General features: G+C 41.6%; 1 protein-coding gene across 1 annotated transcript in view; it reads right to left on the bottom strand.

Moving 5' to 3' along the window:
* Positions 1-13,932: 13,932 nt before the first annotated feature.
* LOC108548241 (uncharacterized) overlaps positions 13,933-15,670 on the bottom strand; it is a 70,542-nt gene continuing 68,804 nt past the window's right edge. The window contains 1 exon segment of the mRNA XM_017901086.1: positions 13,933-14,084. Coding sequence (XP_017756575.1) covers positions 13,933-14,084 — 152 coding nt within the window.

Here is a 15,670-nt window from a genome sequence, read left to right as displayed (position 1 = left end):
TGTTCGATATCGATAGCAAACTGTCCTGTAGTCTTGGGCTTCTTGGGGTAGCCCAAGGTTTACAAGGTCACGATTAGGTCACCGATATTCTTCTGTTAAAATTATACTTTGTGTACCAATTAAGTATTCCTTTATTCTTTCTAGCAAGTAAGTTTTAGTACTACTGTGCCCTTATTTAAGCTTCTTTTGTGATGGAATTGCTCATACAATCATGATTCTATTGTCTATTTAGGCGTAGAATCATTGAAGTCAGATCTAAGTCAGTTCTATGTGTCCAATGTCTATAATGGATCTTAAGGTGTTGGTGGATCTTAATTTTTATCCTTTCCTTACTCTTCAATAGACTTGGCTGGCAGTATATAGCTAGGAATACTTGACAGCTATTTGTTCATAATGTATTAATTTCCAATAGCTTTACCTGGTGTTGTGGTTTAAGTACTACTAGCCATATATAGTCAGCTAACTCAATTTAAGAGTAAGGGAAGGATAATAATTAAAACATTCTGCGTTATTTCAACTTATTTCACTTAGAAATACATCTTAAAATTCAGTATAGGCAGTGGACACATAGAACTGACTTAGATCTAACTTCTACTGATGCTTCTACACCCGAATGATACTCAAACTTGAACAGAGTAAAACAGGAATTGAACTAACCAAAGACTCGTTGACAGATAAATACTGTCACCTTTAACACAGAACACAGAGTGACTATAGCTACCTTTAGTACGGAACGACCACTCAACATTGAGCAACTAGAGTCACCTTGAGCCACGAAAGAACCAATCAGCTGCCCCAGGATCTCGAACTCTCAGGATCTCCCGAGTTAGCCTAACCACCCACTGATGATCCCTTGGCAGAGCTCTCGTAATCACTTGCCAAGCGTTCAGATTTCAAAACTTCGCATCGGGACTTCCCCGGAGATCTAATATTCCCTTGCAGAGGCCGCCCCGTTGGTATATCGCGGCTCGCCGATCTTTTCCACGACGGAGTCCTCCGCCTCCGCCTCCGCGGCGGCAACTCGGTTTTTTCGCAACACACACGCCGTATTATTAATGGTGTCACGTAGGCCGGTGCGTACACACCGTCTCATCATGGACAGTAACCCAAGGCGCAGGTAGATGGCGAGATTCCGCGGCGAGGGGCCCTCTTTCCGCTGATAAGGAACGAGGATACCCGGCGAAATTACGGGGGTCGCGGCAAATTTAATAAAGCCCGAATTAAGCCGCGCATGCCGTTAGGCTAACAGCGTTTTTCCTGTACATGCCACCGCGCGCGAGTCTCCTCCAGCTTTCTCTCCGCCGCCGAAAACTCGCAGGGATTCGGGTCCTGGCTGCCTTGGGACCCGTCTGCCCCGCATTCAATTACGCAATGGGCCTTGCCCTCCGCTGCCGCGTATTATCGTTAATCGCAAGCTCCATGGGAACAAGGATGAAAAAGCTATTAGTTAAACACGACGGGCCTTATCGGTTCGGCTGTAACAACATGGCCGCGCGTGACCGCCATGTTAAGGCGGCGTGTCGCGCGACACTAGTGACCTCTCGGCTGCGCGTACAGGATGCGCGGTGAGACTTGGTTAGGTCTCCAAGCGATCGTTGCAGGATGTTGACTCGGTGTCAGAAGCTCGTGTTTAATATTACATGCAGCAAAATTCGACAGGACATTGGATCCTGTGAAACCCCATTTTCACTGAGTTTCCAGGAGTTGGGATTTTATGATATAACTATATGTATGTTTAAATTGAATTTTATAAACGATTTGAATTAGTGACAACACGTGGATATAATATACACTACTATTAATCTTGCTAATAAATACACTTTACAATTAAGGAGTCAATGGAAACTCTCTTTTTGATGATTAATATCAATATTATCTTTGTATTAATTAATTTTGATGGTTAATTAATATTATCTTTGTCAAAAGCAGTATATTGTTCAGCAATTTTTATTAATTTCACGAGTGTCTAATTTTTAGTACCATTCTAACCTCTAAACCTAGCTTCTCTGCACTCCTCTGCACCGAATGGAGGTAAAAACTAACCTCAAAACTTTGATGATCAATATTAATCAATATAAACTTTGCCAAAAGCAGTATATTGTTCAGCCATTTTTATTAATTTCACGAGTGTCTAATTTTTAGTACCATTCTAACCTCTAAACCTAGCTTCTCTGCACTCCTCTGGACCGAATCGAGATGAAATCTAACCTCAAAACTTTGATGATCAATATTAACCAATATAAATTTTTCCAAAAGTGGTATATTTCTAGCAATATTTATGAATTTCACGTCCCTAATTTTCAATACCATTCTAACCTCTAAACCTAGTTATCCTACACTCCTCTGCACCGAATGGAGGTAAAAACTAACCTCAAAACTTTGATGATCAATATTAAACAATATAAACTTTGCCAACAGCAGTATATTTCTAGCAATATTTATGAATTTCATGTCCCTAACTTTTAATACCATTCTAACCTCCAAACCTATCTCCCATGCACTTGTCTGCGTCGAATTCAGATAAAAACTAACCTCGAAACGGACTCCTTTCCAGATTGCGATAGCTATTGCGCACCCAAGAACAAGTATCTGTATCCTACAACAAAGACTACGATAGGGAATAATGAAATCCTAGCAATCCTTGCAGTCGAAACGAGCCAAAATGATCAAGACCATCCTTCATATCCTCGGCTACCGAGTCACTAAACACCCAATTACTCACTCACGTTCAATCTTGCACACTGTCCTCGCAATTTAGAGCGAGTCCCTCCGCTAAAAGCTCCACTTGCCTCACGTGGCACCGGAGCTCAGGGCGGTCGAGAATCCGGATTTTTCCAAGCGACTGCCGGTAAGAACGTACAATTAGCTTAGGACGACCACACGCGAGCCTCGTAAAAGCGGCGCAGGTCCGCGCCGCGTTCCCGTGGCAATCAGCGCGGTTCTTCGCACTGCGGCTGCGCGACGATTAAGCGCGGAAGGACGAGTAGACAGGGACGGGAGCCACGCACGGGGACAGCCGGCAAAAAGCTTACACGGCTAACGATTCGCGACTACCGCGCCTTAATGTCCGCGCTCGTAAATTCGGCTCGTTCTACTTCGCGTTCCAGGATGACTCGCGGCTCTTTGGGCCCGAGTCCAGGTGGATCTTCGCGATAGGACTCTAGCTATAATCATCTCGAACGCACATTTTTTCCCCATTTTATGCCTGTCTCCGAGAGATCTAGACCTGGTCTTCTATTTGTGGACAGAGTAGTAGCATCAGAACTGTAATTCCACTTGGAAAATTAGTATTGGACTTAACCTCTATGGGAACTACCTAACTTAACCCCTATGGGGCCCACAGATCTTAACCTCTATGAGGATTGCAGAACCTAAACCCTATCCAGACTACAGAACTTAACCTACATGGGGACAGAAGATCCCTATGGTGTTAATTAATGGTTTGTTGGTGTACCCAAAGGTTGGCATCTCTAGAACACTGGTCTCCTCACAGCAATCCTGGCTCTGCTCAGTCACTGCTCATTCGTCAACAGTGACGTCACTCCTACACGTCATAGGTCTAAATAAACGTTTATGACCCAGTGACGTCATGTCTGCAGGAAGATTGAAGGGATGAGGATTAGTCGGATTGGACTAGGGTCTTGAAGACTGTCTCAAATTTGTCTGGATCCATTGACTGCAATTTAGGCCACAGTGACATTGTGCTTATTAAATATTACAATGATGAGATTGATATACCTAGACCATCTCTATCCCTTTCCTCGGTTGGCCCAGCTAGATATGATTTGATTGACTGCAATTTAGGCTATAGTGACATTGTGCTAATTAAATATTGAAATTGTGAGATTACTAAACTTAGGTTGGCCCAGCTAGATATGGTTCTAAGAATGCACTTCATTGAGAACACATTGGAACAAAGATTATAATCTTTGAAGGATTAGAGTCTTGAAGTCTGTCTCAAATCTCTGTCTGATTTGATTGACTGCAATTTAGGCTACAGTGACATTGTGCTTATTAAATATTACAATGATCAGATTGATATACCTAGACCATCTCTATCCCTTTCCTCGGTTGGCCCAGCTAGATATGATTTGATTGACTGCAATTTAGGCTATAGTGACATTGTGCTAATTAAATATTGAAATTGTGAGATTACTAAACTTAGGTTGGCCCAGATAGATATGGTTCTAGGAATGCACTTCATTGAGAACATATGGAACAAAGATTATAATTAAATACCATAGCCATAGGTTCTTGCCTTGGCTTAAAAATTAGGAGTCAATGGTGACTAGCAACAGACTACGCTAAGATGACAATAAAGATAACGATAAATAGCATCGTGGACAGTTAGCTAATAAGCATACCCAGCTATTAAGTGGACAATAACTTGCAGCCTAAAAATCAATATTACAAGCATCTTGCTCGAAAGTAAAACCTATCATCTTCGCCAATTTCCTCGTCCCATTCCATTACCATTCTCCCAACTGCGAAGAACCCTGCTCCCAACCGAGCAGCGTCATAGCTGTCACACGTGTTCCTAAAACTGTCAGCCAAAGTCGTACTGGAAGGAACGAGACCTCATCCGCGCGGGTACTAACTAAAAATTAACGCGGAAGGCTCCAGCTGAGAGGCCTGGACGCGCTCGAAACCTAGAGCACATCGAAACTTGTTCCTCGATAATCTAATAAATTTGAAAAATGGCGGTTAAAATTCCTGTGGATAACTGGTCTGCTATCGACCGATCGATTTCGAGGCGTGGCCGATCTCGTCGATAGGACATCGTGACCAAGCCGCAAAAACCGGGCGGCCAATAATCAATGGCAAGCGGCTAGTCACGATGCCAGCGTGTGTGTCTCATTAGCAGGAAGCGGATGATCGTGCTGGCGAAAAATGGCCGCGGCAAAAAGGGACGACCACGTCGGAAAAACCGTTGAATGACGGAAATGATCGCGGGAATACGAAATCCCGTGGCGAAACGTCCCTTCTTCTCGGCCTTTATCCGGCCTTCTTGGAAATAATTAACAGGCCACGTCGAACTGTCTTCCAGCGATGAAAACATCGTTCATGGACTCCATGAAGGGACTGCGTTCACGGAGCGGCGACATCCAACGCTCGACGAAATGACTTATTAGCGTGGTGGTACGCCGGCAGAAAGAGGACAACAAGATCGAGAGATTATTAGTCGCCGGTTCTGTTCGTCGTTCGAACGATGACGACGTTGATCGCCGGGGTCTAGGCTGATTGTGCCGGCTGATGAACGCTGTGGAAGGACGTTGAACCGGTCCCCGGACGCATTGACTGATGCGAGTACTAGCAGCGACGCTGATTCAAACTTTCAGGAACTGGTCGGGAATAAAACGAGCGAGGATGAATGAATGACGCTCGTCGTGGGTTACAGAGGATTAAGCACGTGACGAGGTGTCGCACTTGTTCCTGCCCTTTTCCATGCACCAACAGACCCTCTGTTCGACACTCTTGGTGTCATGATTCCTCCAGGAACAGGTGGACGCGAGCGATAAAATAGGCAGGTTGCTAGCGAAGCTAGTTAAAACGAAAGATATTTGACAGCCCATTGGCCAAGACCTTTGTGTTAGCTTAGATACATTTTAATTCCTGAACAGATGTTAGCTAGGTAAAGTATAACTCAAACTAATTTCTCAAGAATCCTCCTTTGTTCGGAGATTCGAGATGTTCCATGTAATATAGAACTACATAGGAGACGAACTTTGAGATGACATAATTAATATCAGAGTCTAACTTAAAGTAACCTAAAGTAACAACATTTTGGTAACCATTTTGGTTACACCACATGTACCCACATGGTGGGACTGGTGACTATAGAAGTGGCCTGTTATACTTCATATAGAAATATTAAAAATTTGTTCCCTTGACAGTGAATTCCATTGTAACCTAAAGTAACACCATTTTGTTAACCACTTTGGTTACAACACATGTACCCACATGGTGGCACTGGTGACTATAGAAGTGGCCTGTTATACCTTAGTTAGAAATATTAAACATTGGTTCCCTTGACAGTGAATTCCACTGTCATTGCTGCGTTCCCTTGACAATGAATTCCATTGTAACCTAAAGTAACACCATTTTGGTAACCACTTTGGTTACACCACATGTACCCACATGGTGTCACTGGTGACTATAAAAGTGGTCTGTTATATATGGCCTCAATTAGAAATATTAAAAATTCGTTCCTTTGACAGTGAATTCAACTGTCATTGCTAGATTATCGTTAAATTCGTTTACTTCGAATAAAGTGGCACAAATCCTAGGACCCCAAAGTCCCAGCTATCAAAGCCACTGACACTTTTGCTTATTGCAAGTCAATCTAATGAAAATTCCTCCAAAAATGCTAAGTGTATATAGCGTGTTGTATGTTTATTTCGAATACTATGACACAAATCCTAGGGTCCCAAACGTCCCAGCTACCAAAGCTACTGATACCTCTGTTAATTGTAAATTAATCTCATGAAAATTCACCCAAAAAGACTAGGATTATATTATATAACGTGAACTATATTTATTTCGAATACTATGACACAAATCCTAGGACCCCAAACGTCCCAGCTACCAAAGCCACTGATACCACTGTTAATTGCAAATCAATCTAATGAAAATTGTCCCAAAAAGGCTAGGAGTATAGCGTGCTCTATAGAACTTCTTCCTGAGCAGAAATTTCGAAGATTAGAGGTGGCCTGGTAGCCAGTGAAATCGGTACCAGCCGGAACTCGTTCGGTCGATTTACGGTACCGGGTGGAAGATTGCTTATTAGGAGAGGCAGTGTAACTATGAAATAGAAAGAGCAGTGACAATTTGATAGATTGTGCTTTTTGTCGAGAGACTCGTCGTTAGGGCTGGCACCGGTGAAATTATTGGCTTTTTTGCCGGCGACCGGTCGAATAACTAATAAGGTAGACACTGTCGCTGCCCGGAGAGGTTCTCGGTCGTGGAGCGACCATGAAAAAGCAGATTACGTGACCGGACACATTTTGCCGGCAGGGGGAGGGGAAAAAGCTGAATTTATTATTGCCGATGAGTGGAAAGCTTGACTCGTGATTGACGGAATAAAATTATGGAATTTTGAAGAATCGAGCGCCGTTGTCGTGTTATTTCTCTGTGATGGAGTAGCACGTGAGGTAGACATAAAAGGTGTTGGGAAGAAATAAAGAGATAGGTCTAACGGAATTCGCGAGGAAGAAGATTAATCCCTAGAAGCTGTCATAAATATCACCAGTTTAATTTCCTTTACAGTGAAACACATGGAAACTTGACATATATCGTGATAATATCAGTATTGTCAATGATTATACTTTTTGACAGGGCTTAGCAAGATTTAAAAGACAGGAAAAGTATTTCTCCAGTTGAAACTGTATTCCATGTTTGGAATCAAGTTCTTAGCTTGTTAACTGGGACAGCAGGATTGAGTCATTACTCGGGCTACCATAATGTAGACTTCGTTCCCTTTTTACTCGAGGATTGATATATAGCTATTATTACATTTGCTATAAATTCGACCTGCCTAAAACCAATCCTGCAAACGAGGTTCTGATAAAAAGTCCACCTAACGAATAGGCTAATTTCTACACACCTAAAAGACACATTTGTCAAAGGAAAGTAATATATCAGCAAAGTATACTTTGTGACGTCACATAATTAATTCTCCCGAGTCATCAGGAATCCAATTGTAACTATCAAATCAATCCACAACGCGTTTGTAGAAATAAAAAGATTTTAATTCACCAGCACCAAGAATATTTATCATATTTATCTGATTTCTAGAATACGTATATTCCTAACCTAAAACCTCGCACAGCAACGCACACGTTCCAACAAATATTCCCTCCATTTACACCCACGTGAAATTTCCAATGATATCTTTTCGCTGGGAACACCAAAAGCAACGATACTTTTAAAAAATCGCACTTCGAGGCAGATAAAGATCGCGCGAGACAATCGATGTGCGCGCATGCGCGGTGCCGGCGCAGACGAATCAACGAGCGCGCTAAATTTAGCGGCGGTACCGTGGAAGCGGGATTAACAGGGCAGACGAGTCGGTGAATTAAGGCTGATCCGTATCGCGAGGACAGGGCAAGTTTGATACGAAGGGCAGCGCGGGACCGCGGGTGCAAACGATCTAATTAAACGCCGGCGCAATTAGCCGTGGCCCCGCTCGCGCCCCACCGATACGACAGTCCGACGAAACTTTTCGAAACGCTAATTACTTCGTTCCTACTTTACCCGTTTTCGAACGCGCAAGAACATCCCCCCAGCCGGCTGCAGTCGCCCCCCGTGTGTTGCATCGCTCCGATCTACGCTGTCGATCGGCACCCTCGCCGTTTCCACCGTGCGGTGCACGAAGGCTCTTCGACTTCGAATTTAACGAGACCTCGGCTGCCGAAAATCGCACTGGGTGTGGTCGAGGATAAATATCTCGCTTCGAGTTAAGCCTGCTAGTTTTGAGGTTATCGGCGAGCGTCACTCGCCAGTGGCGCCACTCGCCGGGAATTAATTCAGGTATCTATAGTCTGACTGTAAGATATACTTCTCACTTTTGATTTCGTGCTTGTAAGTACTATTCGCGGCTTGGAGAAATTATTTGGTTGTATTTTTAATCGTGCTTATTATTTATTTTTGTTGACATTTCTCATTATCTAATTCGGACATTGAATATTGGTCGTTGAGGATATTGAGGACAGTAGAAGTATCGAAAAATATTTTCTTACTATAGTGGAGACAATATTTATATATAATAATAGCAGTAATAATATAATATTGTATATAAATATGTATGAATATACACGTGTACTAATATATATATAATGTACACAAAATATTTAGACTCTATAAGTATTATCTATGGAGTGAAGAAATTACCTGACAATATTTTCAATTGTCTATCATTTATGTACATTGATATTCTTCTTTATTTAATTTGGTCATCGAATGTTGGCAATTGAAGATATTGAGAGAATATAAGTATCGAGAAATCTTTTCCTACTATAGTGAAGACAATATATATGCAATAATATGCAATAATAATAGTATAATATTCGATATAAACATGAATAAATATCAATTGTCTATTGTTTATATACGTTTATATTCCTGATTATCTAATTTGGTCATCGAATATTGATCATTGAAAATATTGAGAAGGTAGAAGCATCTAAAAATCTTTTGTTACTATAGTGGAGAGAATATCTACATGTAACAATAAAAATAATAGTATAATATTGTATATAAACATGTATGAACATACACATATACTAACACATATAACACACCGCAAAATATATATATAATTTCACGACATTAATTCATCTTGTAAATCAAGAGATCTATATGTACCAAACAATGATAAAACCAAATGCCATGCTATTCTCAATTTGTTCGGACGTCCGCCATTACACGCGAAAAATAGACTAGGTGTCGCCACCGTCGCCACCGTCGCCACCATCGCCGCGTCGCTACTGTCGCCACGATCGCGACTGTTCTTTCCCCTAGAAGGGAATATGGCATGGAGGTTGGTGACGTGTGATCGGCGCGTAATAAAAGTGGAAAAAGAAGGAAAGGTGAAAAGAAGAAAAAGGATAAAAATACGGAAGCGACGATCGTCGTCGACCGGCGAAATATTTTAGTAATAACCGTAATTAGAGATCGCGTCGCTGGCTCGGAGCTGCGGTGAAAAGTGACCGGCGGGCAGGAAAAAAATACGTGGGCAAAAAGTCATCGTCATTAGCGGTTGGTCACCGGTCGCCCCGATGCCTCGTCACCGCGTCGGCCCCTCTTTGAATCTCTCCGTCGCGACTGGTAAACGGTTACAGTTAATGATTAGTTAATGATTTTTTTTCTCCCTCTCTCTCTCTCTCTCTCTCTCCTCGGCCCTGTCCCTTATTACGAGAGATGTTCCACGGACGCCGGTAGCGCGGAATTCCGTTCGGTGCATGCCACTGTACGTCGTCGAGTCGTTCCCCATGAAATCGTAATTGACATCGTGTAACGTGAATTTAAGCGGCAATTAGGCGACCCGGGTCGAAAGTAGGCGAACGAACGTGAAACGAGCGGAGATCATGGGACATGAGAAGGCCACGAAGAAGAGAAGAGACATTTGTTGATGATGACAGCGATAGGTAGGGATGCGAGTGTCTTGTTAGGTATACTTACAAGCGTTTTGTCATTGGTACTTGCAAGTGGGATGAGAATGATACAGAGCATGTACCCTGTAACTAGGTCCCATGTAACGGTATGTAAAATTGAATTTGGACAGGATAACTACGTCTAACTTTTGGAGACCGTTTACATCCAATCTTTGATCGTTGTCATTAGTGGAAATATTGCAGAATATTAAGAATAATATGCAGGATGGTCTGTGACTAGGTCCATGTAATGTCATGTACAGTGGAAAGTTTGGATAGGATAAAGTTCATATATGTGTGATGGTATCATTCCTACCCTCGCAATTAGGTGGATTCCAAGTTGAAGGTTTAGGGATTTTCTAGCAAGTCCTCAGTAAATCCTAGTTTCCCTATATATAGAATATCCAAACTTTCCAATAGTGCAGACCCTAAGGCAGGGTCTGCTAAATAGCCTTACCGATGAGTCCACTAACAAGCCTGGAACCAAATGCATCCCTTCCTTTTCCTTTCGTCTCTACAGGCACCACCACCACATCAGAGGACATGTCTGCCAACCAACTGACTACAGCAATCATGGAGGAGGACTCCCACATATGTATATCGTCACTAGGTCGTTCTTGATTGGTAATGATTAGTGACTAGCCAGCCCTTTGAGAAAATTATGTTTGGCTTCGAATAGTAATTGGACTGTGATAGTTATCCTGATACTGCGTGTTTTTCTTTTTCACTGTGTACTACTAGGTCCATTATTTATAACGACTCTTGGAAGAGCTGTGCATTCTGCTATTGGATGGTGTTATTTTTCCTAATGGAGTTTCCGAATTTGAGGTGCAAGAGTAGTGGTTGAAAACAACCCTAATCAAGGATAGAGATTTTTTGGAAAAAACGAACTGAATTATTGCCTCATACTCCACGTACTTGGTGTCTATAGTGGCCAAGTATAGTGATCAATATACTATAGTGTTTTATGCTAGGTTGGGGGTCAGCAATATACTATTTTCTAATACGAGTAATAATATCGGTATTTCAAAAATTAATAATATATGTTTAGCCTACTTTTGAACAAAATTTGTTTTAAATGGATGGTTAAATTAAGTACAAATTACGTGATATCTAATTTTCTTTTTTTCCTAAATTTTCAAAATTTAAAAACGGTCCATATATTCCGTGGACACGTTCTTTCCAATACAACCCCTCAACAGTTTCCATCTTTAATCCACTGTTCCTTGATTCCTTTACTAGTTTATCCACTCCATTTCCATTCTTCCATTCTTATACTTCCATTTATGCCTCGCTACTTATCTACACCTTTCCATCTTTTCTTGCTGCATCTGCAATTTCCTAGCCAGCATACCAAACATCCCAACAGTCCAATTAGTAGACTCGTAGCTTAAAATTCGCATATCTGTCTAGCATGCAGACAATATAATTGTGCGAAAGAACGCGTGCTAAGACCGAATCAGACGCTAGACTCGCTCTGCAATTACTCGCTTTCACTTGCTCTTATTATTATCACATTAACAACCGAAAGCGACCCGATCTTCCTTATCCGTCTCCTCCTCCGCCAGGCGGAAACGGCACCGATTTCTTTGGATCGCTAAATTCGCCTCTGCTAATATATTATTCATAGCCATACGCGGTGACTTATGTAACTGCTGGTTTTATTGATGCAGCTCGCGGCAGAGATTAGCTTCCTTTATCGTGCGCTTTCTACGCGTCAACTGCAATTAGCTACCGGCTGGAACGAGTTGGGCAACTTGGAATTTATAAGCCAAGCGATGCCACATTTCGCAAGCCGAGCACCCGCGTGGGCGTCCATCCAGAGGAACACGAACTCAAGCACCCGGTGATCACTGATTACTAATTACAGGATTCCTCCAATGATTTGTCTCGATCAGGCTGTTTCTTCGTTTACTCCTTGTCTGGTTCCACGTTTAGATTCGTTTGGAGAAAGAAATGGACGAGATGACCAGGTTTGGCACTACCAGATCTCAGGTATACCTGTCTTTGCGCAATTATTGAGAATATAGCGTTGAAAAGATGAGCGTAGTTGTGTACAAAATTTTTTGGAAAATTCTAATCTCCAGCTTCATGTTACTAGATGCTTCTAGCGACATCTGGTGCGTTTTTGGCGATTGAAATAAAACGTAATGGCGGAAGTGTAGCTATTCTGACTGTGACAAGCGAGATGTTATATTTTAGATATTATAACATTTAATAATCGTATCCAAACTATGAGCCTTCCAGTGTCGCAGTACATCTATCCTTGGATCATTGTTTATTTTATTGACTAAATGTCTGCCCTTGAATGGCATATCGCTAGATATTGCACCAGTTCAACTGTGCTTCTGGCTGAACAGTCGTAGGGTCTCCAAGTGCATAGCCAAACTAAATTACGGTATTATTGCAATAATAATAATAATTACAATATTATAACTTCGGCTTCGACTCTTGACTTTACAACTCGACTCAATGTCAACTGTCTTCTACTTTGACTCGATATTAACGATCCTGGATTATTTTATATTTCTTTTCCCCTGTGCACACCCTTTCATGGTCGTGCTATGGTTACGCTAAGGGCCTGACGTGTCATCCATACAATATTACAACTTTGTTCGAATTCTAGTCTTAATTTTACAACTCGACTCAATGACAACTATCTTCGACTTCAATTCGATTGAAGTCCTAACCTCTAACCAGTCCTGGCTTACTTTATATTTCTTTCCCCCATGCACACGATCGCCTATGACGTCTGACATGTCATCCAAGATTTTCCTGGCTGACCTGGACTTTGCACCTTGGAACCTCGTTGTCTCGGTAAAGCTACGCAAAGCTGCAGGTATAGTGCGTTTTCCATAGCGCGGTAACTCCACTGACACTGCCATCGTGGCAAGCAGTGTCCTCTATTGGCCGAAAATGGTGACTGAGATCATCGGTCACCGTTTTCTGTGGTCAAGAGAGATTCAGCACAGTTAATCAGTCGTGAGGATGTAAATGCACTGTGCCTTCTTTTCTCGCACGCACAGTACACGTAGCGTGGGAAACGTGCGATTCTACAGTAGTATAAATTTAAATAATCTCGGACGACTTATATATATCTCGTGATATATGATTCAATCGCAGGGGTCGCGTTAAAAGTGGTATTAAAAATATTTGATTTAGGGTTGCACTGTGATCGGTGCTTCTGCTTGCTTTTAATACTTCGCGTGGGGATTTCGCGCTCATGTGGAGACTATGATACCGCAGTTACGTGACACTCGATCTCTGATGGAGTTGGTCGTAATGCTGGCCAAGTGTGGAAACTTCAGGTCGAAGTAACGAGGTATAGACTCGGATTGTGAAAGTATTCTTGGAGATGAAACTTCAGGAATAGGGTACTTTGGGTATCGATTTTAATATCGAAAGTAAAGTGGACATTGAGCATGTAAGAACAAGAAGCTTAGGAACAACAGTGCTGAGCATTCCGGAATGCTTCAGCTGTATATCAGGCTGGTGTGATTTTTCTCGAATGGATACAATTCTTCTTACGTTTCACGACTTCCTGTATAGCTTATCATAAAATAACCATTAATATTGCGTTTCATTTTACACTGTATATCGCTGTTATAAATGATCCTGTAGCGTTGATAGTAGGAATGCAGCATGGTCTGAAATTATCTTCTCGAATAATCGACAAGGTATTAGCCTCATATTGGCCTGTTATCAAACTTCAGTTTCTCCTTTATAGGCTCTGTTTTCCTGCAAGAAACATTCTACCGTTTCCCAAGTATCATGGTTAACTTCATCTGGAGTCAGATGACACACCAGTAGTTGATCTAGCACGTTTAGCAGCTTCTACTATGATGACTTGTGCTGACAACTCGGTACTTAGACATCTATCTTCATATTTTCTTTCGCAATTTTCTATATTCACGAGAATACATCTTTCATTCACTTAGATATATATTTTTATAGAGCATTTTAACCCTTTGTATTCTAATTGTTTCCTAGTTTATCCTCCACCAGCTCTGACTTAATTTTTCTCAATTAATTGTTCAAAAAATAGTATCGTCACGTCAGAGGTGACCTCATACTGCAAAGGATTAAATATTAACTCTTCGAACTCGCTTATGTTGCATCGAGAAGAGAAAAGAATTTATTATAAATGTAGTTATTGCTAATTGGTAACTAGGACTAGGTTTTTGACAGTTTTGAAATATGTCAAGAAATAGATACAGATTAGTGTCTCCCCAATTCTTATCGAATGTTTATATAAAAATTCGTTCTCGGAATTTAGATCTTATAAACAATTTATTCATACCTTATATCCTAGACTTTGTTGTGAAATACAGCGTATGGGTTATGTTTTACTGGGATAAGAGATATCATATTTTAGAGTTGTCCAATGTATTACTGAACTATTTGATATTGCCTGTGATATTATTGGTAATACCAGTATATTTATAAAAATTATTGTAATACGGGGGATGTACAATATAAATCATTACGATAATAAATGTGAATTATTTAATTTGTTGTTGTATATTATAATGCTATATTCTTTTATAGTAATATAGCATTTTATAGTACTAAAGTACTGTGCGTTTGAGAAAAGAAGGCACAGCATGTTCTCCAATAATGTTAAAAATATTGCAACAACGTTGCAACAAGTAGAGAAATAATTCGTAACTCTATTGTCACATTTTTATATTATCGTTACCAATAAATATTATCACACTACTCGCTTTCAATTCTCGTTCCATATTTCCTGACAACTCCGGGCCAGTCCGAGGCACAATGGCGGCACGACCGCGCCATTAAGGGTGAATCGCAAGAAGGCAGAACGCCGTTGATCCGACGCGAAGAGGAAACAGAGAAGACAAGCTTGGTGAAGATGAAATTTAAGAAGAGACGCGAGCGGTAAATCGAAGACGAGTTAAAATGAAGACGAGTGGAAAGGCCTGGACGAAGGGTTCGGAGGAACGGCCGATTTGTCCATAAACCCGTTAATGCACGCGTTTCACGCGAGCAGAATCGAAGCCGGGCCTATGGAACGCGCACCGACGTAAATCGTCTTACGTGCCCTCTAATAAACGACTCTGCCTGAGATAAACACCAGATGCATAGACGCGAGTAAATGGATTATCTGGAAAAATAAAAGCAGGAAACCGTGGGTAACCCGTCGGTGGTTCGCTCATAAACGCACGAACCTCGGCGAATAATGAGCCCGGCAGTAAGTGCACCCTACGTCGCATCGCGCACAGCCACTTCCGATCCGACAATGTGCCTGCCAGTGGAAAACCGAACATCTTTAATTATCCTAACTAAGCAAAGTTCGCAGGGTCATCGTTTTAGCCGAAGGTTCCTGTCTTCCTAGCCTAACGATTTCGAAACCCACGACTGGTGTGCAAGCTGAACAACAGGAACATGATCCAGAGAGTCAACAGGATTCATTACCAATCATCTTATTTCCCATGATCAATCGCGAATTCACACGTGCTTCTGTTTATAACAAATTGTTTGGATAGTTGAACATGGAA

This window comes from Eufriesea mexicana, unplaced genomic scaffold (genome assembly GCF_001483705.2).
Source record: "Eufriesea mexicana isolate 0111107269 unplaced genomic scaffold, ASM148370v2 scaffold1490, whole genome shotgun sequence".
Classification (NCBI taxonomy): domain Eukaryota; kingdom Metazoa; phylum Arthropoda; class Insecta; order Hymenoptera; family Apidae; genus Eufriesea; species Eufriesea mexicana.
Note: the sequence above shows the minus strand (reverse complement) of the source record. Positions and strands in the feature narration are given on the sequence as shown.